The sequence below is a fragment of the Oppia nitens genome, unplaced genomic scaffold, assembly GCF_028296485.1.
Source record: "Oppia nitens isolate AA-2021 unplaced genomic scaffold, nextdenovo-longstitch-racon4-pilon3 scaffold34_pilon_pilon_pilon, whole genome shotgun sequence".
Taxonomy (NCBI): domain Eukaryota; kingdom Metazoa; phylum Arthropoda; class Arachnida; order Sarcoptiformes; family Oppiidae; genus Oppia; species Oppia nitens.
Genome location: NW_026533215.1, coordinates 155,001 through 182,500, shown reverse-complemented (window position 1 = coordinate 182,500; position 27,500 = coordinate 155,001). Strand labels below are relative to the sequence as shown.

General features: G+C 25.9%; 5 protein-coding genes across 5 annotated transcripts in view; 4 read left to right on the top strand and 1 right to left on the bottom strand.

The window, feature by feature from the left end:
* Window positions 1–717, top strand: part of LOC128956973 (regucalcin-like) — a 1,589-nt gene extending 872 nt beyond the window's left edge. The window contains exons 2-3 of the mRNA XM_054302687.1: window positions 1–51; window positions 304–717. The exon at window positions 1–51 is cut by the window's left edge and continues 662 nt beyond it. Coding sequence (XP_054158662.1) covers window positions 1–51; window positions 304–665 — 413 coding nt within the window. The 3' untranslated portion in view covers window positions 666–717. The remainder of the gene's footprint in view (window positions 52–303) is intronic.
* A 2,537-nt stretch (window positions 718–3,254) lies between these two features.
* On the top strand, window positions 3,255–4,332 carry LOC128956977 (regucalcin-like). The gene is made up of 2 exons (XM_054302691.1): window positions 3,255–3,902; window positions 3,968–4,332. Exons 1-2 carry the CDS (start codon window positions 3,257–3,259, stop codon window positions 4,327–4,329), a joined length of 1,008 nt encoding a protein of 335 aa, XP_054158666.1. The 5' UTR covers window positions 3,255–3,256; the 3' UTR covers window positions 4,330–4,332.
* Window positions 4,333–4,338: 6 nt separating this feature from the next.
* Window positions 4,339–5,987, bottom strand: LOC128956948 (toll-like receptor Tollo). The gene is made up of 2 exons (XM_054302661.1): window positions 4,875–5,987; window positions 4,339–4,344 (listed from the first exon to the last, which is right to left on the bottom strand). The coding sequence occupies exons 1-2, from the start codon at window positions 5,718–5,720 to the stop codon at window positions 4,339–4,341; spliced, it is 852 nt and encodes a 283-aa protein (XP_054158636.1). The 5' UTR covers window positions 5,721–5,987.
* A 9,942-nt stretch (window positions 5,988–15,929) lies between these two features.
* On the top strand, window positions 15,930–17,014 carry LOC128956947 (uncharacterized). Its single transcript, XM_054302660.1, has 2 exons — window positions 15,930–16,151; window positions 16,644–17,014. Exons 1-2 carry the CDS (start codon window positions 15,986–15,988, stop codon window positions 17,012–17,014), a joined length of 537 nt encoding a protein of 178 aa, XP_054158635.1. The 5' UTR covers window positions 15,930–15,985.
* A 7,299-nt stretch (window positions 17,015–24,313) lies between these two features.
* On the top strand, window positions 24,314–26,405 carry LOC128956984 (defective in tip formation protein A-like). The gene is made up of 3 exons (XM_054302699.1): window positions 24,314–24,336; window positions 24,469–24,684; window positions 25,263–26,405. Exons 2-3 carry the CDS (start codon window positions 24,477–24,479, stop codon window positions 26,348–26,350), a joined length of 1,296 nt encoding a protein of 431 aa, XP_054158674.1. The 5' UTR covers window positions 24,314–24,336; window positions 24,469–24,476; the 3' UTR covers window positions 26,351–26,405.
* The last annotated feature ends 1,095 nt before the right edge of the window (window positions 26,406–27,500 follow it).

Genomic DNA, 27,500 nt, shown 5'->3' with positions numbered 1-27,500 from the left:
AGGGCCGCAAAATATATGTGTTTGACTTTGATATCGAAAAGGGAACGTTATGTAAGTAATTATTTTTTTTATTATAAATTAATTTAAATCTATTATAATTATTATTTAAAATTAATATTATTTTTTTTTAAATCTTATTTTTAACTATTATACTGTATTTATTTTTATTAGTCTTATAATTATTATTTTATTTTATACTATTAATAATTAAAATTTCATTCATAAATTAATTTTAGTTTCAAAATTATTATTATTTTATTTGTATCAATTAATTATTTACTTTTTATATACTAATAATAATAGCCAACAAACGTGTACTGATTGACGGCGACAACAGTACCGACATCACTGTCAACGACCATCCGGATGGCCTGACTCGCGACAAACAGGGCTATCTATGGTCGGCATCGTATGCCGGCGGCCGTGTATTTCGTGTCGATCCGCAAACCGGTGACGTCATCGACTCGATAGCCATACCCTGTCCGCTGGTTACTACACCAGTGTTTGGCGGACCAAACTTTGACCAAATGTTGATTACGACTGCCTATAAAAACTTTGGTCCCGACCAGCGGACACAGCATCCGACCTGCGGTCAAACCCATCGAATAACTGCCATTAATTCGAAAGATTTTGTCGGTACTGTCGACTATCGGCCCAAACTGTAATACTAGCTACCGTTGCCCTCAAAAAACAATAATAACAACTATATTAACTAATTTTTAGATATAATTAATATAATAAATTTTTTTTAATCAAATTTAATATATTTTATTACCATAATTAAGAAAAATAAATAATGTCTATTATATATAGGTATTATAGATTAATATAATGTATTTTATTTTTATAAAAATAATAGTAATAATTAAAATAAAATAATTAATACCATATAAGTATTATTTTTTTTAATTGATAAGATAATAATTAATTTTTGCACTTATTTTTATAATTTTACAATAACAAAAAATTAAAATTTTATTTTTATGAAATTAGACAGATGCTGGTGAAATATTATCTAAAATAAATACAATAATATTAAAAATAATTGATATTAATAATATTATTTTATTTATATAAAAATAATCAATTTAGTATATTTTTTATATGTATATTATCTGAAAACATAAATAATATTTTCACGACTTCCTGAAAGGAATACGTATATGAATTCTATAAGTCTGTCTGTCCCATTCGAATCCAGGCTCAGCTACACATTTTTTTATTTTTTTTTTATTTTTTTATTTATTGTTTATTTTTAAGCAAAAAAAAAAACAAAATGGTGTCCAATAATTAATAAAAAAAATTTTTTTGAATTTTTTTTGAATTTTTTTTTGAATTTTTTTAAATGTTTTTTGAATGTTTTTTTGAATTTTTTTTGAATTTTTTTTTTGATTTTTTTTTGAATTTTTATTTAAATTTTTTTAAAGTTTATTTTATCAAGAACATAGACAAAATTGTGTCAAAATTTTTAAGTTTAGATTTGTGTAAATTACTAATTAAAATTAAAAAAAAGTAAGTAAATTTCATATATTTAAAATGTTTATTTTAAATAATAATGTTAAATAAATTAAAAAAGTACTTGTTTAAAATGAACAATTTTATTAAATTAATTAGTATAGAATTATGTGAAAAATTAAAAATTGAGTAATAAAAAATAATATCTTGCTAGTACTTTTCCATAAACTCTTACGTAATAGTAAGTGTAGTACGTTTATAGTAATTTTCCATGAACTTTGATGTCATAGTAATTGTCGTAATTTTCTTGTATTTTTCCATGAACTCTGAATACACAGTAAGTGTCATACATTATTTGTAGTTTTCAATGAACTTTGATGCATATGTGTCGAACTTTACTTGTAGTTTGGTTTGACTTCAGACGCAGAATGTGTCGAACTTTAATTGTATTTTGGTTTGACCTATGATGTATAATACGTTTCGAACATTACATGTAATTTGGTTTGACCTCTGATGCATAATAAGTGTCGAACTTTACTTGTAGTTTGGTTTGTCGTGTTGTGCGACTGCTCAGTAGGCTGACAAATTAGTATATAAAGACTGCTATTTCTGCAGTGACCATCATTCAACAGTCTGGCTTGGTTGGCTAAGCATCATCTACAATAGTCAGAGTAAGTTGTTATGACTAATTTATAAATTATTTATTAATTTTTGAATTTATCAACAGATGGCATTAATTGACGAATGCAAAGTATGCTATGACGTAGCGGAGCTGCTGATGTCCGAACTTTTGTGTGAAACATGTGAGCATCACATTTGACAGAGAAGTTTGTACAATGTTTAAGAATGGAGCGTCATAAAGGCTTCATTAAACTTGTTTGTATTGTGTAAACTTTGGGTGGAACTAGAAATTTTGGATGTCATCTTTGACTAAAATGAAGAGTGACAACAGATAGAGATATTGGATGACGAACATCCAGTCCACCAACAATACGTCTTTGAGAATGATTGTATAATCTTTATGCACCAATTGTTCACAACATGTACTATCCGCATCCTACATATTGTTCTTAATAAGAGGAACCAATGTTTGCATAAAACGACGACGATCTTCTGTTTGCACCAAATGAAGATAACATCAGAGTCGAATCTCAAGAGATTGCCACTGACGAGGTCAACAATATTTCACTTCAAAACAATCCATTTATATTTGAAGACGATATTGACTTCGCTTGGGTTAACGAAATCAAGGTATAACTATTGAAGTCATAACAATCGATGACGCTGAAAATGATCTCATTACTTCAAATTTAATGACTTATTTTTTAATATTTTTCGATTTTTGTAATTTAAATATTGTGTTTAACTTATATATAACAATTATAAAAAAGTAAAATTTAACGATACTCTTTTTTTGTCTAAACCAATTTATTTTATGCTTATTAGATTCCTTGACCTCAAAAATGGTTAATTAAATTTTTAAAGTCGGGACTTTGATTGACGAATGTTTGGTGTGCTATGACGTAGCGAAGCTGCTGTTTTTAATTTAAATTTAATTTTTAATTATGATTAGGAATTCGTGTGGAAATGCTTTCTAGCATTCTCAACTGGTTTTATTTTATGTTTTGTTTTAATCAATAACAAAAATAATAAATTACATAAATAAATAATAATTAATTAAATTGTTAATTTAGTAATTATTTTTTTAATACTAAATACTAATAATATATTAATAGATAAATATATATATATATTTTTGTAAATTAAAACATTTAAATTATATAGCAATTTAAAATAAACTATGTTTTATAAAACAACCATATGTTTAATTGGCATATATCTAGTGCAGTCATCATCAGCACTGGTAGCCGCCAGTAGTAGCAAAAAAATACACTATCGGGTAGATGTAGTGGAAACGTTTGCCTCGGATCTGGGCGAAGGTCCGCACTGGGATGAAAAACAACAGGTGCTTTGGCATACAGATATCAATACCTTCCGAGTATGTCGTCTGAATGTTAGCAGCCGTGTGGCCGACTGTCATCAGTTGAGTGATTTGGCAACACTGGTACATCCCTATCCCGATGGCCAGAACCTATTGGTTACACAGCGTAACAAAATGGTTCGTTTGAATTGGCAAACAAAACATGTGGATGTGTTGGCCGAAGTGGCCCCCGAGCTCAAAGGTAGGGAACGGTTCAACGATGGTAAAGCCGACGAAACAGGTAGACTATGGATGGGTACCATATTGAACAATGATAAGGGTGGTATAGTACCCGGTAAAGGTAATCTATATAAATGGGAAAACGGTATGTTTAGCAAACAGGCCACAATGTTTTCGATAACCAACGGTATGACCTGGAGTTACGATAATCGGCTAATGTATGTCAACGACTCCGAAAGCCATAAGATATATGTGTTTGACTTTGATATCGAAAAGGGAACGTTATGTAAGTGTTTTGTTGTTGTTTTTTGAAATTATTATTTTATAATAATTATATTATTATAATAATAGCCAACAAACGCATACTGATTGACGGCTACAACAGTACCGATATTACTGTCAACGACCGTCCCGATGGCCTGACTCGCGACAAACAGGGCTATCTGTGGGCGGCGGCCAATAAGGGTGGCCGCGTGTTTCGTGTCGATCCCAGTACTGGCGATGTTGTCGACTCGATTGCTCTGCCGTGTCCGCTGACCACTACACCGGTGTTTGGCGGTCCTAACTTTAACGAAATGTTTGTGACCACTGCCTACGGTAATGGTGGTCCCGATCAGCGGGCAAAATATCCGACGTGCGGTCAAACACATCGGATTACTGCCGTAGACTCGGATGAATTTGTAGGCACTGTTGACTATCGGCCCAAACCATAATACCGGTGCTCATATCTTATTAACAATATTATTGAAAAATATTACACATTTATTATTATTATTTTTTTGTATTCAATTAATAAATTAAAAATTTCTGTTTATTATTAAAAAAAAAATAATTTATTTTTTTTTTGTATATTAGAAATAATAATAATTATCACTATTAGATAACTTATATTTGTTTTAACATTAAAATGTTGTTATAATAACTTAATATTAAACAATATTATTGTTATTATTACACAATATATCATTTATATCACAATTATATATAATATACTGTATATATATATAAGTATTATATAATTATTTAGTTTCACATAATTTATATCACACTCATTATAATAGATAATTTAGAAAAAAATAAAAAATATATTAAAAATTCACACTTTTTTAAATAATTATTTTTTTTAGATATTTTAATTTTTAAAAATTGATTCACAAAATGTAATAATAATACTAATAATTAGACTAATAAACTGTATTAATGATAATTTTAATGTCAATGATGATGATGTTAGCACTACTACTACTAGATTGGGCACAAATTCCGTATGATTGGCATCGGTACTATCGGCACCGGTAGTGGTAATATTTTGGCACCCATTGAATTCGGTAGCGTTCAGTGACCATATGTTTGGTTGGTGGACACCACTACCACTAATTACCGGATCCATGCACCGGGCGTTTACTACTCTATCACGGTATAGGTGCCGCTGATCATCCAATAGCAGCCACGCTATACTACAGTCACATTTGATGGCATTCCCAGTCATATCGATCACATTTGACGGATTAGTACTGATAAACGGCCGATAGGTATGAGCCTCGAGTCGAGTAATATTATTGTAACCCAAACGCAAACTAGTAGGCCGTTTGGTATGTAGAAAACTACCCGTTTCTAGGCTACCGGTGCTCAACTGATTCGATTCTAAGTCAATGGTCAACAACACGCGGTGCGCGCTAGTAGTAGTAGAGTCAAAATCAAACGCGTGTGCCTCAACACGTGCCAAACGATCGGTACGTACACGAACCCACTGCAAGTTGCTTAGCTCGTAGAAGGCATAGTTGGGTATTGTCGACACACGCGGGGCCTGTAGGCTGAGCACCTGGAGCTGCGATTGCGGTCCTCTGGCTGCCGTACTAAACAGGGCAAAACTGGGCAGTGCCCGGAGCTCAGGTAGTTCCAAATGTATTTCTCTGGCATTAACCAGACTACTTAATGCATCAAACAATTGGGTAACATGATTGCGGCCCAGCTGACTCTGGCCCTGGACGCTAAACCATCTAACTGTCCAAACAGTATGATTGCCAAAAACTTGGGCATTCAGTTTGGCCAGTCGTCTGGCATTTGAAATCGTTATATTTTCGAACATAATCTCCGAAAACATATTGTCATCCCATTCCTCGATCAGTGAGTTCTCGAATATAAACTGTTGAAAGTGTCGGTCACTTTCCTGTCCGCTATCAATGTCGGCACTCACAAGTAGGTGTGCACTGAGATCGGCAAACACGTGCCTCAAGCTATACCACTCGCGATGATCGGCGCACGTAATAACCGTATTGTGTCGGCACCGGCACGGCTCCAATATCCTCTCGTCAAGCGGACAGCGGCCGGTGCTAATTGACGGTATTTGGATGACTGAGCCGATTATGACAATAATAAGCAAATAATAATAATAATAAATGATTGCAAATAATAATGTCTTGAAATCACTTGCGGATGACATATATATACTGTACAATAGATATATAATTATTAATGTCTTGAATGTCTTTATGTTATGATAAGCTGATGAATAGATTTATAGGTTTAGTCTATAGATATTATAGATATATATATATATATATATATTTATATATATATAAGCAGACAAATGATTAATGTTAAGTGTTTTATACTGTATGTAATAAAATTGCTTTTATCTATACTGGTATTATACCGTACATATCAATATTATATATATATATATATATATATATATATATATATATATATACTAAATATATATACTAAATATATACAGTATATACCGTATATATTGTATTTTTTTGGCAAATCAATAAACAATTTATTATAATAATGGGCACTATTATGTAAAATCATGTACAGTATAGTACCGTATAGTAGTAAATACTATATAAACTTTATATATAAGTTTACGTATCATACAAATACAGTGTATATGATAGTCATATATTGGTATATAATCTTATATATATATATATATATATATATATATATTGAATAATGTTGTGTTTTTTTGATAGATATTTTAATAGAGTAACCAATAACAAAAATATTTAAAATTAACTTTATGTATAACAAAAAATTAACATGTATAATAATTTCATAGTAAAGTTAACTGTATTAAATTAGATATCAGTTAATTACTAATTCACAAAATAATTGTTGATAACTCTAACTTACTAAAGTACTAGTTAGGATAAAATAATTAAAATGTAAACAAATTTTTTATAATTTTCAATATTTTTGTATAACTTACTTAAATATATCTAATAAATTTTCAAAATAATAAACAAAACAAAAATTTATAAAAAAATTGAATATACATTTATATATATTTTTTAAAAAACAAACTAAAATTATAACAATAATATAATAATAATAATTATTTAAAAAAACAATTCCTGTACTGTTGGTCACTCTAATTATTTAATATACAATATATATATATTGTATATTATAATAAAAGTCTAAGCGATTGGAAAGTTATATTTTACCCTTAAATAGGTTTTTTTTTATTTCCCACTACTCCTATCAAATTATGACAACTATTTTTTTATTATTCAAAATCTGAGACCCATTGCCTTCAACACACACTCACACACACACACACACACACACATATACACACACATACACACACACACACACACACACTCACACACACACTTGCATATTATGTTAAAAATATGATAATTTATTATTTTATATATAGTTTATATGATATAAGTACCTAAATATTACTTTAATATGTTAAATAGGATTTATATTTATATCTATTATATTAAATACTCTACTATTAGGATACGTTTATTATTATTTTATTTTATTATTTGAAAGATGCAAATTGAATAGATAAAAAAATTAATTTATAATTTTAATAAATTTAAAAGTCATAAAATAAAGTTTTCAAAAAATTAAATTGTGTATTTTTATATAACTTAAATAATTAATATTTAATATATTAATTTTAAAAAATCTTACCTATTATATATTATAATAAAAATGTTATCATTATTATGTAGATTAATCACAATAAAAATATATTAATAAAATAATACTTAAATAACACTTATATTATTTGTTATTTAAATATATTATTAATTTTATTAACACTTAAAATTATAAAAATTAATTAATTAGATTATTTTTTAAAAATAAATATACAAATAATTACTAGTATATATATATTTAATTAGTTCAAATATTATATGATTTTTTTATTTGAAAAAATATATTGAAAAAAAAACTTTTATTTTATTTTTTTTCACTAAACTCTGTATTTAATTAATAATAAGCAAAATTTATTGGCGGTGTCTGTCATTAAAACGTGTTTCACACTTAATATTATAGTAATTGCTGTATAATATATATACACTAATAATTATATAGATATACAATATATAACTTTATATCATATATATATAATTAAAGTTGATATTTAAACACTTTATATCACTATTTTACTGTAAATATTATTTATACAATTTTTATTGATTAAATCAAAAATAGCGATATTTACTACATATACAGTATTATAATAATAACTTTAATTTTAATTTAAAAAAAATTGATTCACTTGTGTTTAAATAGACAGACACTTAACAATACACACATACACGCAAACATACAAACAAATAGTTATAATACTACAATATATACTATATATACTGTACTTACATATACACACTATTAGTTAGTTATATACTGTATATTGATTTTTGTATTTATTTTACCCCAAAATAGTAAAGTGTTTTATATATTAATATAACAATATATTTACTGATACTGACAGTAGTCAACACAACAACAACAACACCAAAGCTAACACAACACAAACACCCACTGTATGGACAGTTAGTTAGAAAGAGTTAGTGAAAGAGAAATCAGATCCCAAAATGCCATAATTTACAGACCAAACTGAACTGTACTGTACTTTACTACTGGTGCTGACGATTGTTACTAACGATTGGCAGAACATGTAGAGAGAAAGAGAGAGAGAGAGAGAGAGAGAGAGAGAGAGAGAGAGAGAGAGAGAGAGAGAGAGAGAGAGAGAGAGAGAGAGAGAGAGAGAGAGAGAGAGAGAGAGTATGTACTGTAGGTTTTCATGGAACGGTAGGTAACAAAATTCTACTAAAACTGGGATGAATTAGGATAGGGATGACCTACATATGCGCATCAATGATAGAAAGAGAGAGAGAGAGAGAGAGAGAGAGAGAGAGAGAGAGAGAGAGAGAAATTGTCTATTTCTATGGACTTTAAGGTTTAAAGTCATATAAATATTCCTAATATATATATAATACTAAATATATTAAAGAATATTCTGTTATATTTTATTAGACTATATTATAGATACTATTTAGTAGTAGTACAGTATATTCTGTAATATTAATTAATATACAGAATATTGTATTGAAAACAAAAATTAATTTAATGAATCGTTCATTTGTAAAAATTATTTATTTTTATTTATTATTAGTATTATTTTGAGTTAAAATGAAGGTTATAAATAATTAATTTTAATTAACTAATTTGATTAAAATAAATATTTGATTTATAACTTTTTTTTATATAAGTAAACAAATTAGTGTATTATTTTATTTTATTATATAATTAGTTGAAAACATTTAAATTTTTCGTATTTTTTTTGTTTTTGTTTTATTTTGATTTTATTAAATATTATAAATATTAATTTATTTGTTTAAGTATTTGTGTAAAGTATTATAATTAAACAAATTATTGTTATTTATATTTTTTATTAATTATTTAATTCAGTTAAATATTATACAAACAAATAGACAAAAAAAAAACATTAATAGATAAAAAAAATCACAGAATCTAAATACTTTATAATAAGTTTTTTTTAAGTCAATTTAAATAGTAAATTGTTTCATAAAATAACAATATGTATAAATAAATAAATATAATTTTTAAAAATTATATAATATTTTATGACAAACAGTATTGCATTTTTTAAAATAAATAATTAATAATAAAATTATTTATTTAAATATTTTACCCCAAAAAATAAAATTAATAAATAATTAGTTAATATTATTAGTATTCAATTTGAAAGTTAAATATTTGACAATAAATTGATAACTATTATCACATTTAACATTATTATAATTATTAGTATTATTATTATTAATAAATTCTTGAATCTCATTACTAATATCTGACTTATTGATAGCCCAGTCCTCCCAATTGTCTAACAATTGGCTACAATGGTTAGCATTGCCAGATGATACGGATCTCCAGTCGTTTAGTTTCATTGGTATCAAATAGTTTTCAAATAGTTTAACAAATTTATATAAAATATCATAATTTTTTGAATATAATTGTGCTATTTGTTGACGAATCCTATAAAAACAAAAAAATATATATAATAAAATTAATAAAATATTATTATTAAAAAATGTTAATTTTTAAATAAAAAATTCTAATAATAATAATAATAAGATAACTATAATATAAAATATATAACTAAAACATTTGAAAAATTGATTAATATTTTCTATTATTAGCTAATTTAATATAAATAAACATAAATATTTCAAAAATATATTATATAAATATTTATTTTAAAAAACACATACATGTCATCCATATATTGTATATCATTATCAATGGAAAAGTCCAGTAGTTTTTCGCCAATTTCGGCCACACTTTTAGTATCAATATTTTTGTCGTAAACATAACTGACACCTACACCACCACCAACACCAGTACCTCTACTATCACTATTTGTATGACTATTATTATTATTATCACCACCACCACCACCGACACCACTACTACAACTACTATAGCTAGAGCTACCAGTGCTACTACTGTTGCTACTACTGTACGGAGCCGTCCTATTAAGCATAGTTGACATATTAAGTGCTCGACTCGGATCGTACAGAGTGGCCAGTCCAAAATCACACAGTTTGACAAAACGGCCACCACCACTATTACCGTCACGGGCACGGGTAGGCTGATCGGCCAGTAATATATTATCGGGTTTCAGATCCCGATGAATTACCGGCGGTTCTAGTTGTTGAAGATATTGGACACATTCGGCCACTTCAAGCAACAGCTGACAGCTTAGGTAGTATTCAACCGATGAAAACGGTTGACTACTGTTGTTAGTTGTCGATGATTTGCGACCAAAAATCTTGGGTTTTGCCTGAAGTAGTTGTTGTAGACTTTGGGAACAGTATTCCATACGAATGTATAGCCGCGGACTACTGTTCCGACTGTTGTCTATCCAGGAGCTATAGTAGTGGACAGTGTATGCCGATGACGATGAGGACTGGGAGCTAACCCGACGCAACATTTGTATTTCGCGTGCAATCTTATGTATGTACTCTTCGTTGAGCTCTAGTATTAATAATAATAATAATAATAATTTTAATTAAGTTAAATAATAAATAAATATATATATATTTAAAATTATTAACTATTATTATTATAAAATTATTTTTATAAATATAAAAAAATAAAAATTTTACAGAAAATTCAAATAAATAAATACAGTTATAAAAAATACAAAAATTATAAACTAGTTAAGAAATAAAATTATTTAAAAAATTAAAATTCTAAACAAAATGGCTAAATTAAATAATTAAAAATTAAAACAACAAAATATATTTTATTATTTTTCAATTTTTAAGTTATATAGATAATAAATATTACTATTATTAATTATTATTATATTATTATTATTAATAGAATAAATCAATTACTTATTTATTATTAATACAAACCTTTAATATCAATCTTTTTGATTGCATAATAATTATCACCATGTTCAATTTTGTCGCGCACCTTGTACACTTTGCCAAAATGTCCCGATCCTAATTCAGCTAGCTCATCGTATCTAGTTGAATATCTATCATCATCATTATCAATTTCGACTGAAAAAAATAATAATTTATAATAAAACAACTAATAAATATTTTTTTTTTGAATAATATTATTAATAATAATAACTTATAGTAACTAAAAGAAAATAAGATATTAATTATTAGATTTTCTTTTAATTATTATTCATTATAGATATACTGTATAATACATACCATCTCTTAGTTCATTGATATCAAGTGCACCAGTAATTTGATCCAAACTGTTAGCACTACTATAGTCTGATGACAGTGCCGTCGATGATGAGGACGACGGCCTCCGACTACTACCAGATCCGGAGCCAGAGTTCATCGTCAGTTGGCTATCGTTTTCGTAGAATTCGTCAAACGAACCGAAACCGGTTTGTATGGACTGATTGACCGAATTGGCCAACTGATGGACTCGATTGTCGACCAACTGGGCGGCCACTGCCGACCATCGACGATGACACTGAACGTAGCGTATGTCTTGCGGGTCGACACGCATGTCCAACAATTTCGGCATCAGATGGTGCCGATGCGTACCGACAGTGTTGTTGACGCCGTCCACCATCTCATGATGGGCACCACCGCTGTTGCTGTCATTAATACCGGGCCGCGAACCGCACCAATATATATAGCCTTTGGCTGTAATGAAATAGGTTTCGGTAGCCGAAGGACACACCCGTTCAATGTCAAACAAGTCGACTAGCAGTGTCGGTACGGCCAGAATCGGGTCACTACTGTCCGGTTGTTGGTCACTGTGGCGATGATGATGGCCTAACACATTGAAGCCGTTGTCGCCCCAACTGAACACACGGCCATCAGTGGTCAACGCAAATGACGAGTGATAATCATTGCAATAGACGGCACGTATTTTGCACGTGTGCTCTGTTTTAGTGTTGTCGGCACCGGTAGTTAATTCGGTCGTATTGATAGGGAATACCAGTTCGCACGGTTGCGACGAATACTTTTCCGTCCGCAACAAAAGTCCCGAACCCAACTGACCAGAGGTATTACAGCCCCAGCTGTAAACCCGGCCCGCGGTAGTCAAAGCCAGCGCGTGATACGCACCGCACGCTATCTGTTGTACGCGTTTGGTGTCGTCGTCTAAAAAGTAGTCGACTTTTTTCGGTTGCAAATAAATATCGCATCCCGTCTTTTCACGGGCCAGTTGGCCATAACTATTGTGTCCCCAACTGTATAGATAGTGATCGCTGTCGATGGCCAGCAAAAAATCCAGACCATTGACCATCAATTGTATTTGTTTGCCGGAAAGCTCGGGTATGGCCACTGGTTGTGACCATTGCGGTCGATTGTGGCCCAATCCTAGGGAACCGTTAGCATTGGCACCGATACCGTAACAGTGGTCTGTGTCGGTAATGAAGACAATATTCTGGCCGTTGTTGTCCTCAAATGCGTGACACAAACGGATGATCTGCTGCTGAGTCGTCGTCGGCATTGATTTCGGTCCCGTTTCGGACCGGTTTTCACAATGATTTTTGCATATTTGATACAATTTTATTAGTGAACACATGTTTAATATTAAATTAAATTTAAATTAAATTTTTAATAATAATAATACTGTTATAGTATTTAGTAATAAAATAATTTTTTTTTTGTATTTTGTATTACTAAACACACAACAAGAAAAAAACTAATTAATTAAATAATTAAATTTAATTGCAAACAAGTTTATTAAAAAGTTTATTATTATTATCGTAAAATCTATTATTTAAAAATTAACTATAAAACTGTAAGTTTATTATTATGAATTGTAAAAAATAAAGTTATTATTATAAACAATTCAATATATATACGACATATACTGTACAGAATATTCTGTAAGTTTTATGTGTTTAGTATTTTTTTTATATAATTATTTGTAAAATATTTATTACAATTTGTATCACTAAAATACTTAACTAAAAAACACTTTTTTAACAATAAGTTTCTTATATTTATATAATCATATATTATTCAGCTTATTGATGAACTTTAACTTTTATAATGAAAATTATTTCATTATATAAATAACAAAATTGCAAATACAAAATAATAGTGATGCAAATCGCGTTTTTAGTTGGTTTGCAATTTTATTATTATTATTATTTTACTGTATATATATGTGATCACAACATCAATAGTACTAATAATAATAATAAAATACAATAATATACTGTTGTATATGTATAATAGTAATCATATACTGTAGAAAACATCAGTTAAATGTACTTAAGTTTTGTTTTTAAAAGTGTGACTCAACTGTATTTACGAGATAAATGACTTGTAAAACAAAATTTTGTTTTCATGTAGTAGTCTATGTGTATGTGTGTGTGTATGTGTGTGTATATATGTATGTGTGTGTATATATGTATGTGTGTGTGTGTATGTATGTGTTGTTTTTTTCTGGGGAACTATATGTTACACTATATGATGTGCAATATTTCCGCAATGTTTTTCATATACAATACAATATACAGTAAATATATATATCTCATATAATTCAATATAAATGTGATATTTTTAAACATATTAGAAAATTTTAATGGGGATATGTTTTGGTTGGGGTTAGGGTTTATTTTTAGACAATTTTTTTTGCTGACAATTTTGATGTGATTTTGACTACCAGTGCGTCTCAGATAAATAAGATTACATATATATATAAATAATACTGTATTATTAATTGTTGTAATAATACTGTAATAATAATAAGGAAAATCTCATTTTCAGACTACATCAACAAAATAAAACAAAACTAAATAAATACAGAATATTCTGTATATACAAACAAATTCTACTGTAATTAATATTTATTTTTTTGATGATAATTACTGTTACAAACACATTATAATCATTATTATAATTATTATAATATAGCATTTTTATATACAGTACAGTAGTATATATATATATATATTTAAAATGTTTTTTAAAACTTTTTTTTTTAAATACATTAACCCCAACAACAACAACAACAAAAATTATATGTAATATAATTTTGCATATTTTGCAGAAAATCCCCCCCCCCAAAAAAATTATGTTCACAAAATAAATTATGACTAATAAATCAAATAAATATATTTAGTTTTAATAATAAATATGTTTTTTGAAAACTTTTTTACTGTATTTAAATGTTATATCAATATTACTGTAAAATATTGGTATAATTGTAATAAATATTTTACAGTGAATTTAAATAAGTCATGAAATTATACACATATTTATCATTCAATTATTTATTAATGTATTTAAAATATAAATTGAAATTACTTTTTAATTATTATTATATTTAATAATTCCAAAAATATATTTCAAAAATTTATATTATTAATTGAATTAATAATAAACTAAATTGAAATTTCTATAATATATATATCGTATATACTATTAACTATTCATTTATTTTTTTTTAAATATAAATTTGATTTTATTCAAAAATATATGTAATAATATACTGTATAATAATAATATTTTTTGTATTATTATTACAATCAATCATAAATGTTGTTTACATTACATTAAATATGAATTTTTTGACTGACGCTAAAAAAATTTTATTCAAAAAAAACTTATTTAAAAATAGAATATTTATTTATTTATTTTTTTTGCTAACAGATAAATGTTTTGGCAATATATTATCAATTTATTAAACACACTTTTTTTCTAAAATAAAAAATTTATGAAAACAATATTTACATTAGTTAACTAATAATAATAATAATAATAATAATAATGGTAATCATAATAAAAAATTTTGAAAAAATTGGCAAACATGTCTGTTTACAGTGTCTAAACTTTACATAGAGTCAACACATACACTTACACTTACACACACACACACACACACACACACACACACACACACACACACACACACACACACACACACACACACACACACACATACATACATACATACATACATATACACATACATTCACATGCATGCATGCATATATATATATACACACACACACAAACAAATACACACACACATATATATATATATACATAGCTATACTACTCTCTCTCTCTCTCTCTCTCTCTCTCTCTCTCTACACCCTAACCTTGTATATGCATATATGGTTATCATTGCACAGTTGTCTTCAAAACTCATAGATTTAATGCATATTCCGTGTCTTCTCTCTCTCTCTCTCTCTCTCTCTCTCTCTCTCTCTCTCTCTCTCTCTCTCTCTCTCTCTCTCTCTCTCTCTCTCTCTCTCACTCTCTCCTCTAATCTTAGTCATACCTAACTACTAAAAAAACCAATGTTGTGTTAAAAATAATACATTAATAAACAGTACATCGAAATCAAATGAAAACTTTTTTTTGTGTGTTATTATTATTAGTATTATTCAATAAATATTGATATGCTTTCTTCCACTACAATACCACACATACAATACAATGTAATGTTTGTTTAGTAAATTAAATTGTTTTTTTTTTCATACATGTATAATATATACAATACATATTTACGTATTAGTATTATTGAATATTATTATTATTATTATCTGATTGAAATTATTGAACTTAATCAATGACTACTACAACAAAACAACAGGAAAGTTATGTAGTCTACTCACTAACACCCGATCCCTTTCCCGATGACTACACCACTGTACAGGTAGTCGGCGGCAGCGGTAGTGGTGACGGCAGTGGCCGTCAATATGACTTACGTGACAAACATTTTGCAACAACTATTTGTAAGTGATTTTAAATATTTCAATAAAAAAGTCAATTTCTAATGTTTTGTTTAAAAAAATAGTTATTATTTTAAATTATTATTTGGTTTTAATACTGTATATTGTATTTATTAGTATAATAAAAAAATATATATAAATCAAATAAATTGATATACAATTATTACTTACTTATATAATACATATAATTAATTGATAAATTGATAAAACATCTGTATTATTATCATATGTATATAAAAATAAAACAATTACATTATTTATGTCAATTATATACATATCTAATTAATTAATTAATTCAATAATAAATTGTTAGGAAAATGTTAATATATTCCGGTATAATAATAATCATTTAACTGATAATAATAATTATTATTATTATCTAAAATATATTTATTTACTGTAATCATTAGTACTATAGTATATATTAATAATAAAAAAGTTTAATTAATAAATTATTATCATTTTTATTAATTAATTATTAATAATACACAATAGGTTTGTCAACAATCATAGCGTCGGTAGTATTGATTTGTCTATGGTTTCTATTGGGTGCGGCATTTGGCTACATATTAATGATTATACTACTTGTGCTGATAGTCATGTTAATCATAGTCTATTGGACCCGACGTCCGGCCATATTGTTTCCAACATTTAGGACATCATCCCAGTGCACATCAGTAAAGTTTCCCAATACCTATGCCATGCATGTACTACCTGGGCCTCAGTTACCCCATGTTTATAATAATAATAATAATAAACAAAATAGTAATTTGGTTTACTATCCATATCCAGCTCCCGGTGCCGCTACATATGCTACTACTACTAGTACTAAACAATATGATACTAAATGTAAAACTACTGTTTGATAGTTTGACCATGTTTATTTTATAATTATTTATTTTTTTATTTTCCTATAATTATCTTTATTTGACAATAACTTAATTATTTTTAAAAAATTATTTTTTTTTAATTATTTTGATTTATTTTTTTGTTATAATAAATATTAATAACAATTTTTTTGTAATAATAATGATATAAATAATAATATTATATATAGACTGTGATTGTTTATAAATTGTTGATAACATTATAATTATTACTAATTATTGTTTAATAAATAAATAAATAAATAAATAATAGTTAAATGAGAGTAAAATTTAATTAACATTTTAATAAATTAATCAAAATAAAAATTTATATTTGTTTAGTAAACTAATGCTAAAGTTAATGTTGTTATTGTAGTATATTTACTGTAAAACAAAAAGTTATTTTATCTAAATTTTATTTTACTTGTTTTCCCCTCTATTTTTGTAGATATAATTATTATAATAACAATAACATCATCATCATCATCATCAACAACAACAAAACTATTATACAGTATATATATATACTGTATTTAAAAATAATAAATTATTTTTAAACGTATCAATTAAATTGTGTTGTTTATAAATATATATATATATATATATATATATATATAGTATATAAAGTAAGATATGTTATCTAATACTAGTAATTATAATACAAGGAATAACAATAGGATCTAATAATATTGTATTATAATATAATAATTATACCAAAAAATTCAATTTATCTAAAAAAACTGTAATTGTTTTCTAATATTTATCTAATAATAAAATATATTATATATAAGTGTAATTTATTAATAGGTTTTTTTATTTGTTAATTAATTTGTTATAAAAGTTAATAAATCAATTTTTTTTCATTAAAAAGTAACTTTTACTTTAATATGTCCTTATAAACATACTAATATTTATTATTATTTTCAAATATATATAATATATTTAAAAATATCTCAATTGTTTAATTACAGTTTGTAAAATTTAAATAATAATAATATAAAATAATAAAATATTTATTTTAATTTATAACTAATTAATTATTTATAGATTATAAACTTTATAATATAAAGTTATGAAAAATATATAATTTTTTACACATTAAGCAAATTGTATAAAATTTTTAAAATATTTATATATATATATAATTTATTCGTTTAAAAAATTTCTAAGAAAAAAAATAAATAGAAATTTTTTGCCAAAAATAAAATATTAAAAAAACAATTTTTTTCACTAACAAAAACATACTGCCATTGAAATGATAAATAAAAAAGTATTTTTGATTTATTTATTTTGTTGCATAAAATAACAATTGCTATACAAAATTCAATATTGAATTGAATTGAATTGAATTTATTTATTTATTTTTTGTTAAAAATTTTCACTAATCTTACAAATAAATAGTTAGAGAGAATATTCTATAGAAATGTAACATAAAATAGATGTTTTAATTAATTTATTTCTTTATTTGTTTCATTGATTTTTTTGTTACTAATTGCTTGTAAATAAATTACTGCATATTATTTATTATTATTTATTTTATTTCTAGTTAAACATTACAACAACAACAACAAAAATAATATATAAGATTATATTATACAGTGTATACATTATACAGTATAAATATATTATAGTATTATACAGTACACATACAAATTTAGTCATTATAACAACAAATTGCATTAAATCTTTTTATAAGATTAACCGCAAACACACACACATATACACATACATACACACACATACATACATACATATATACATACACACAAACATACATATATGCACACACATAAACACATACATACATACTCACATACACACACATACATACACACCATACAAACATACATACATACATACATACATACACACATATACACACACATTCATACACACACACACAAACACATTCATACACACACACACACACACACACACACACACATACATACATATATACATACACACAAACATACATATATGCACACACATAAACACATACATACATACTCACATACACAAACATACATACACACCATACAAACATACATACATTCATACATACATACACACATATACACACACATTCATACACACACACACAAACACATTCATACACACACACACACACACACATACATACATAAACACATACATACACACACACTCTCATACATACACACACACACACACTCATACATACACAACGATTGTAGCATTTAATAACATTAATAACATTATCAATAATTGTTTACAACCCATATATAACAATAATAATAATACTATGAGATATATTTATGTATAAAATACTTTAGATTAAATACATATATTATATACAATACATTATGTATGTCCTCTCAGTCATTAACTAACTAACTTGCCTTCAATACTATATTTTCTTAAGGCATTTAATCACTCACTCACTCACCCACTCATTCAATCAGTCATTCATTCACCCACTCGTATGAAAAGTGTATTATTATTATTATTATTATTAGAATCAGTATTAGTATTATTATTATTAACATTAGATTGCATTTATTGATTTTAGTATTATAGTGTCTCCAATAATGATTCAATGTGTGAATGTATATATATTTAGATGTATATATTATACAATTTCAATTTTCCTATTATATTATAGTACACACACACACATATATATATATATATATATATAAAATGTAATTCACATAATGTTAGGCAATTGTTGTGTACAACACATTGTCTACTTATGTATTGACATTATTTAACACACAATAAAAAATGTGACTTACATTTTATATAATCAGTACCATCATATTATATGGCCATATATATATTGTTATATATATACAATATATTATATAAAGTATATATATATATATATATATACCGGTATTGTTATAATATTATTATTAGTATTATTACACATATCCTGTATTGTGACACTAAAAAATAAATTCAATAAAATTAGATTAGACACTAACAATATATTTCTGTAATATATTATAAATTATATATTTTTTCAACTTTAATTTTACTCATCAATACATTAATTTAAAAAAAAATATTTTTTTTAATTATTATTATTTTAGTTCACACACACAACATATAAATTATATTTTCTAGTAATATATATTAATATATATATATATATATATATATATATATATATATATATATATATATATATATATATATATATATATATTTAAATAATTTATATAATTTATAGTACAATACATAATATACATATTTTTAAAAATAGAAATTTTACTATAATATACTAAATGTTAATTTAAAAGTTATAACACATTATACATTATATTTAATATTATAAATTTTTAGACATAAATTTATTTATGAAAATTTAATTATTGATAAAAACAATTAAATTTTTAAAAATTATTTATAGACAACTTAAATAACTTTTTTTTAAATATTTTATTCTAAATATTTATTATCAAATAACAAAAAATAATACTATTATCATAAATAAACAAACAAATTAGTTTTATATAATAATTTTTAAAAAATAAATAAATAAATATTAACTATTAGATAAAGCACTTATTTATTTTTTAATACCAAAATAAACTATTAAACAAACAATTAATTTATATATAAAAAAATATTAATATTGTGTTTTTCTGTACTGTATTTTTAAAACAAAAAAATTATTTATTAATTTAAATAAATTGCTTGATTGGGGACTTGTATATCTTGGCCACCCCTAAACACTAGCCAAACACTACCGTCCAATCGGCCAAACTGTAGGTTAGGTGTGCCGTCAAACAGGCGCTTAGCCCTTAAACTGGTCGACCGTTTTAAGGCTATCACAGACCACGTGTTGTTATTGCCTTTACCATAGTTGAGGTCCAGTTTTTCTTTAAGCATTTTGGCTACTCTACCGTTTCTAGAGGGAGAGAGAGAGAGAGAGAGAGAGAGAGAGAGAGAGAGAGAGAGAGAGTAAGGATAGGTAGGTAGGTAGGTATGAGCCCAGCACAGACACCCACCCACCCACACATAAACAAACAAAAATAAATAATTGATAAATTATAATAGTTTTTTTTTAAAAATATCTAATAATTAATTAAAAATATTTTTCAACAATATTAAACACAAATATATTAAATAATATTTTTTAGTATATTATTTATATTTATCATTAAATTAAATTATAATATATTTTTAAACAAATAATTAAATTATTCTGATTTTTTAAATAATGATAATAATATGTGGTTATTTTTGTTTAAAATTTATATTGTTTAATTTAATTTAATAATTGATAAATTTTTAGTATTATTTTGAATAAACTAGTTATATATATCCTAAACAAAATACCTGTGCTTTTCACTCATATTTTCATAGGTAATAAAGTAGACGTTAGCCCAGTCCTCGATACGATCCAACTGTCCCTCACTGAGACGTTTAGCACTGTTAGCCTTATAGGAGGCCACTAGTAGATAGTGGCGCTTATTGTCCGACACAGACATCCAGACACCGTACAGACGTTTGGCCAAAATATCGTCGACACTTGAAGTAACGATAACCGAAAACCGATACTTTTCGCCACTGAACTGGTCGTCCAATTCCTGTTTGAGTAGTCGTGCCGTTTTACGACTACCGTAATCGTGGCTCAGAGTATCGTTGAGTACCCGACGACATCGGGCCACCTGATCGGCCAACATATTCGACTGATGTACGTCCAGATCGACCCGACGGACCCGATTGGGTTGGGCTCGCCGACGGCCCGCCAGTGATGATTGTTGTGTCTTATTTACAGCGCCGCCGGCGACGGCATCGCCCGATAGCAGCGATGTTACCACCGGAGCTGCGGTAGATGTAGTGGTATTGACGGCGACGGCACTGGTAGTAGTAGTAGTAGTGTTGACTACAGCAGCAGCCACTGTTGACCTGTTAATGATAGGTACAGTGGTTGTCGTGCTAACGGTGCTTATAATGTTATGGCTAACAGTGCTGCTACCGGTGCTGCTGTTGCTGTAATTACCAGTAATAGTATTATTATTATTATCATCAGTGATATTATAGACTAAATTGTTGCCTAAAATGTTTGTCTCATTAGTTAACGATACAATAGAGATAGTATTGTTGGCACTGTTGGTGTTGGTGTTAATTACTGATGGTTTCAATCTAACGGTGCTATTAATTGGCTGTCTTGTCATAGAAGTGGTAGTAGTAGTAGTAGTGTTGATGATTGAGATAATTGTGCTATAATTTGTATTATTATTATTATTATTAGTAGTAGTAGTAGTATTGTTGTTGATTGTATGATTAAATGCTTTAATATAATTGTCACCAAAATATATATATATAAATAATAAAAATAATTTTATTAATTATTTAAAAATATTAAATAAAGAAAATAATATATATATATATATATATTATGATAAAAATACAAATTAAAAATACTTACCTTTGATTATTAGTAGTAATTGTGTAAAACATATGAAATTTTTTAATAAAATATGCATATTTTATTTTATTTTTTTTAATTAAAATTAATTATTTTATAATTATAATAATTATTGTTTTTATTATTATTATTATTATTGAATATTATCCACAATTTTATAATAGTTATATATTAGTTTACAGTTAACTTTTTTTAAAATAAAATTACTTAATATACTGGTTATAAAATAAAATATATAATTTTATTGTAGGAAATGATGATTGAAAAACTGTTTGGGAAAAAACTTTAGTATTTTTACAGAAAATAAAAATTATTAATTAAAGTTTTTATTTCACTAAAAATACGAATAAAAATATTTTCGTCGATTTTAATCTCATATAAACTTTATTTTTGAAGTTTTTATTTTGCATTTAATACTATATACAGTAAAAGTATATACAGTATATTAAAAGTATATTTTTACCAAAAATAAAAAATAAATATAAGTATTGCAAATATATTTTATTCAACTAAAAAAAATTGATAATTTAATTGATATCAATCACTAAACACACTGTTTAGGTACTGTACTGTATGTATACACACTGTATATGATGTTGGCTCCGGTTTTATAAATATGATATTAATTATACTGTAGTTTTGTGTTATAATATACAGTAAATTTAAAAAAATAAATTTATTATTAATTAAAACATTTGATTAGCAATTTATGAGCAGTTTTTCTCAACTAATGGTTTTTGATTATTATTATTATTATTATTATTATTATTTTAAAATTAAAATAATGAGTATATCACTTAAATATTTTAAAGCTAACAATTTTTTTTACATAACTAATTACTAAGAAACTACATAAATATATATTAATATAAATTTATATATATATATACTGTATATATAAATTCAATTAATAATTATTATTTAATATTGAAAATAAAAAACTTTATTTCAATTTAAAATTACATATTAATGTTAGAAATGAAATTTATTTGTTTTTTATTTATTTTATTAAGTATATTAAATATTTATATAAATATATATATATTTTTTGTAAAAAAAAGAGTTAACTATTATATGTTAAATACAGTAACAATGAGAATATCTATATATGTATTTAAAAGGGATGTCCGGTAATTGTATGACAAGTACTTTAACCTAAAGATTAAAAAAAATTATATTAAATTTATATATTTATAAATATATATAATTTTTAAAAAAAAAATTATGTAAAAAACTTACATTATTAAACTATTATATTATTGTAAAAACATAATAACATGTATAATTATTTATTTGATAATTATATATATATATATATTAAGCATTTTTTTTATCTAAAATATTTAATTATTTATTATATTCAATATATAAAACAATTATATAAATAGTAAATATTTTTAATAATTTATAATTATAGCTTAATTTTAAGAATTTTTTTTAAAAAAATATAAATAACAAAATCAGACCCAAGTTTACGACAAAAAAAAATAAATAAAATAAAAAATATTTCTATCTATTTATAAGTGAAAAATTTTTTTTGTTGAGACGTTATTTATTTAATAATTTTTAGCTAAAAATATTATTTTGACATTGCAGCATTACGTTTTAATAAAAACAACATAGTAATAATAATAATAATAAAAATATATAAAATATAAACATGATAGAGTTTTGAATATTTAAAAATTTAAAAAAAAATTAAATGAATTAATTACAAACAATTAATATTTGTTTAAATAATAATAAAAATTTGCAATCTCATTTATATATATATATAAATATATTATATTATAATACATGCATATAATAAATTAATTTATTGAAATTTATAAAATGTTAAAATTAATTAAATAATTTAACATGTTCAAATTAAATGTTTTAAGTAACAAGAAAAAAAGTAATGTTATATTTTAGTATTGTTTATTATTATTAAATAATTGAAATAAATTTATTTTTCTAAAAAAAAAAATTATAAAATTTAAATTCAAGCATGCTAATTTATAATTTTTTTTTGTTTAATTTATTATAGTATCATAAATGGTAAAAACATTTCCAACAACAACAACAAAAACAATACAAACTAAAGCAATGACATCGACAACAACAACAATACCAACAACATTGTCAACAACAACAACACCGGCTGTGGCGGCGCCTCCGGTGGTCAATAGGACGGCCACAACAACAACAACACTGGCATCTAATGTATTGCTGAGTCCATCACAGGAGGACATCTATGTTGAAGGTACGGGAGGGGGTTATAGTTGACATTATTATGATGATGATAATTAAATTAGCTAGCTAACTAATCTATAGATTTATTTATAAATAGTTAAATCATTTTATTTTATTATTATTAGTCAAACTATACTATTAGATTTTTAAAAAAATATATAACTATACTAAAAATTTATCTAGCTTACTTTTTTAAAATTTATTATAACTATTAAAAAAATAAAAATATGATAACTAATTAAGCCACAAATATTTAGTGATTTTTGTTTAATAATTAGTTATTTAATTAAACTAATTTTTTAAAATTTACTAACTAGAAAATTTGTAGCTAGGTAAAATAATATACAGTAGTTTATTGCAAACTAATAGCACTATTATTATAAATTTTTTTGATAATTTAGTAACTAATATTACAATCGCTTTGTTTATTATTATTATTATTAATTACTGGTAATTATAAAAACTAATTTCTAACTATTATTTATTATCTAAGTTTTATATATACTGTATATAAAAATCAAATAATAATAACCCGTTTTTATTTTTATATTTTTTTGTTACCCGTTATCCGGCGGGTAATAATAACAGCTCTCAAGTCATACCAGAGGTCACGGCTTGAATACATTCGGCAGGAAATGTCGGAAATGCGCCAATACTTACAATCGTTGCGACAACAGGTACTGAAATTGGAGTCCCGACGGCGGCCGCCCTACGAATACGACGATCGCGATTGGTGGCAACGATTGGTCACATTGGGCGACGACAATACACGCTTGCGTATCGATTGTCACGTATTGGCCATCGAAGTCGATTTGTACGCTTCGGGACGACTCATACCACTGGGTGTTACCGACGAAGATTACTATAGGAATCTGCCGCCGCCCGGACCGAACAATCCACCGATAGTACCGCGACCACTAAGCGCCGGTAGTAGTATTGTTGGAAGTCAACAACACCAGCAGCAACAACAACAGTCCGATCATCGACAGCTGGTCTCACCATATCCTGTTCAGCAGCAAATGTTTGGCCATCCGATGATCCCTTACCACCACAACCAGCAACAACAGCAGCAGCCATACGGGCGGTTATACTATCCCCGTCTCGGACTGTATAACGTTAGTCACAGTGGTGTCGGCGGCGGTGGTGACCTATTAAATCAAGTACCGCCAGCACCGGCACCCGTTTGGCTCGGGTCGTATCGTGTGCGCCAACAGCAACCTATCGGCACCGGATCAACAACAACATCGCAAACAGCATCGGCGGCTGCACCGGCTCTGCCATTGCGCAGTCATAGCTATATGGAACTACCGCCACCACCGCCACAGTTACCGCCGCGACCGTCCCGATCGTCGTTAAGTGCACCGTCCAATCGGACACCACCAGCAGCAGCATCAACCGGTGCTGGTGGTGTTGTTTGTGATGAAGGTGCCCGTTGGGTGTGCGAAAAGTGTACAGTCGAAAATCATCCGGCACTGACCTACTGCGAGGTTTGCGAAATGCCTCGCAATACTATCGGTGCTACCAGTGCTGCTGCTGCTGCTGTCTGTGCTACCGGTGCTGGTGGTGGTGGTGGTCAAGTACCGGCTACTGCTGCTGTAGCGCATACTATCAGCGATAATAATAGTAGTACTGAACAGTGCTATTGTCGGGATTATTGTCAAATTAATAATAATTAGGATTATCGGGAGTTTACTGTATTTATTGACAATGATATCTATGAAGTTTTTTTTCTCAACCAAAAATATATAATAATTTTTTAGATTACATAATATTTTTGTTGTTATATTTTAATTATCTATTATTATTATTATTATTATATTTTTTTAAAAAAAATAACAGATAATTGAATTACTCATAATTAGTTGTATTTAAAATATCCATGATAATTTTTTTAAAAATTATTTTTATTGTATTTAATTAGTGTATTATTATTATTATTTTAATTAGAAACTCAAAAACAATACAAAAAATACTGAAATATACTTAAAACAAAAAAATATTGATTTAGAAATCTCTCTAAAAATTTTTTTTTTAATTTATTATTTACCTTGGTACACTAACTGTTTGTTTTAATTTTATTAGTGTACTATTAGTGTATTATTATTTTAAAAAATTATTTATACGACATTAAATACATATAATGTAATCTCAAATATACTATACTAATTAATTAATGATAATTATTATTAGTATTATTATTATTACTCAGATTATAATTTATACTGAAATTATAACTTTTATTTATAATTTGAAACTTTATTTTCTAAAAAAATTGTTTTTTTTAAATTTTGTACATAAGTTTATGTTTTATTATAATAACATATATGTTATTGTTATAAATTATTATGATAAATTTGTTACTTATTATTATTTTTATTATTTAAGTTTTAATCAATTATTGTATCAAAAATTGTTTAAAAATATTTTTTATTTTTTGTGTGTTTGTGTATAAAATATATTTTCTATTTATTTAATTTAATATTTATTTTGATTATATATTATTATTATTATTATTATTATTATATATAATCTAATCTACTATATATTATATAGTATATAACCCCTAAAATAATGTAACATAAAATTTAATTTAAAAATAAAATAAAAACTGTATTATTAACTATATTTGTTGACTTTTTTATTATATAATCTATGATTAATACAATTAGTTATATATTTTGCATTTTATGAAAAGATATATATTTATATGCAATTAATTAATCACATAATAATTAAGTTAAATTAATAAAAATATAAAATAATTTTTAATTAAAATTTAAAGTTTTAATAATACCTGTACATTATAAATTAGATACTTTATAAATA

What these genes read in the sequence shown, in the direction of transcription:
- LOC128956977 (XM_054302691.1), top strand. Translation starts at nt 3,257, where the DNA reads ATGTTTTATAAAACAACCATATGTTTAATTGGCATATATCTAGTGCAG. An exon ending in TATCGAAAAGGGAACGTTAT is followed by an intron (nt 3,903 to 3,967) that starts GTAAGTGTTTTG and finishes TTATAATAATAG; the next exon opens with CCAACAAACGCATACTGATT.
- LOC128956948 (XM_054302661.1), bottom strand. Translation starts at nt 5,720, where the DNA reads ATGTTTTCGGAGATTATGTTCGAAAATATAACGATTTCAAATGCCAGA.
- LOC128956947 (XM_054302660.1), top strand. Translation starts at nt 15,986, where the DNA reads ATGACTACTACAACAAAACAACAGGAAAGTTATGTAGTCTACTCACTA. An exon ending in ACATTTTGCAACAACTATTT is followed by an intron (nt 16,152 to 16,643) that starts GTAAGTGATTTT and finishes AATACACAATAG; the next exon opens with GTTTGTCAACAATCATAGCG.
- LOC128956984 (XM_054302699.1), top strand. Translation starts at nt 24,477, where the DNA reads ATGGTAAAAACATTTCCAACAACAACAACAAAAACAATACAAACTAAA. An exon ending in GGAGGACATCTATGTTGAAG is followed by an intron (nt 24,685 to 25,262) that starts GTACGGGAGGGG and finishes TAATAATAACAG; the next exon opens with CTCTCAAGTCATACCAGAGG.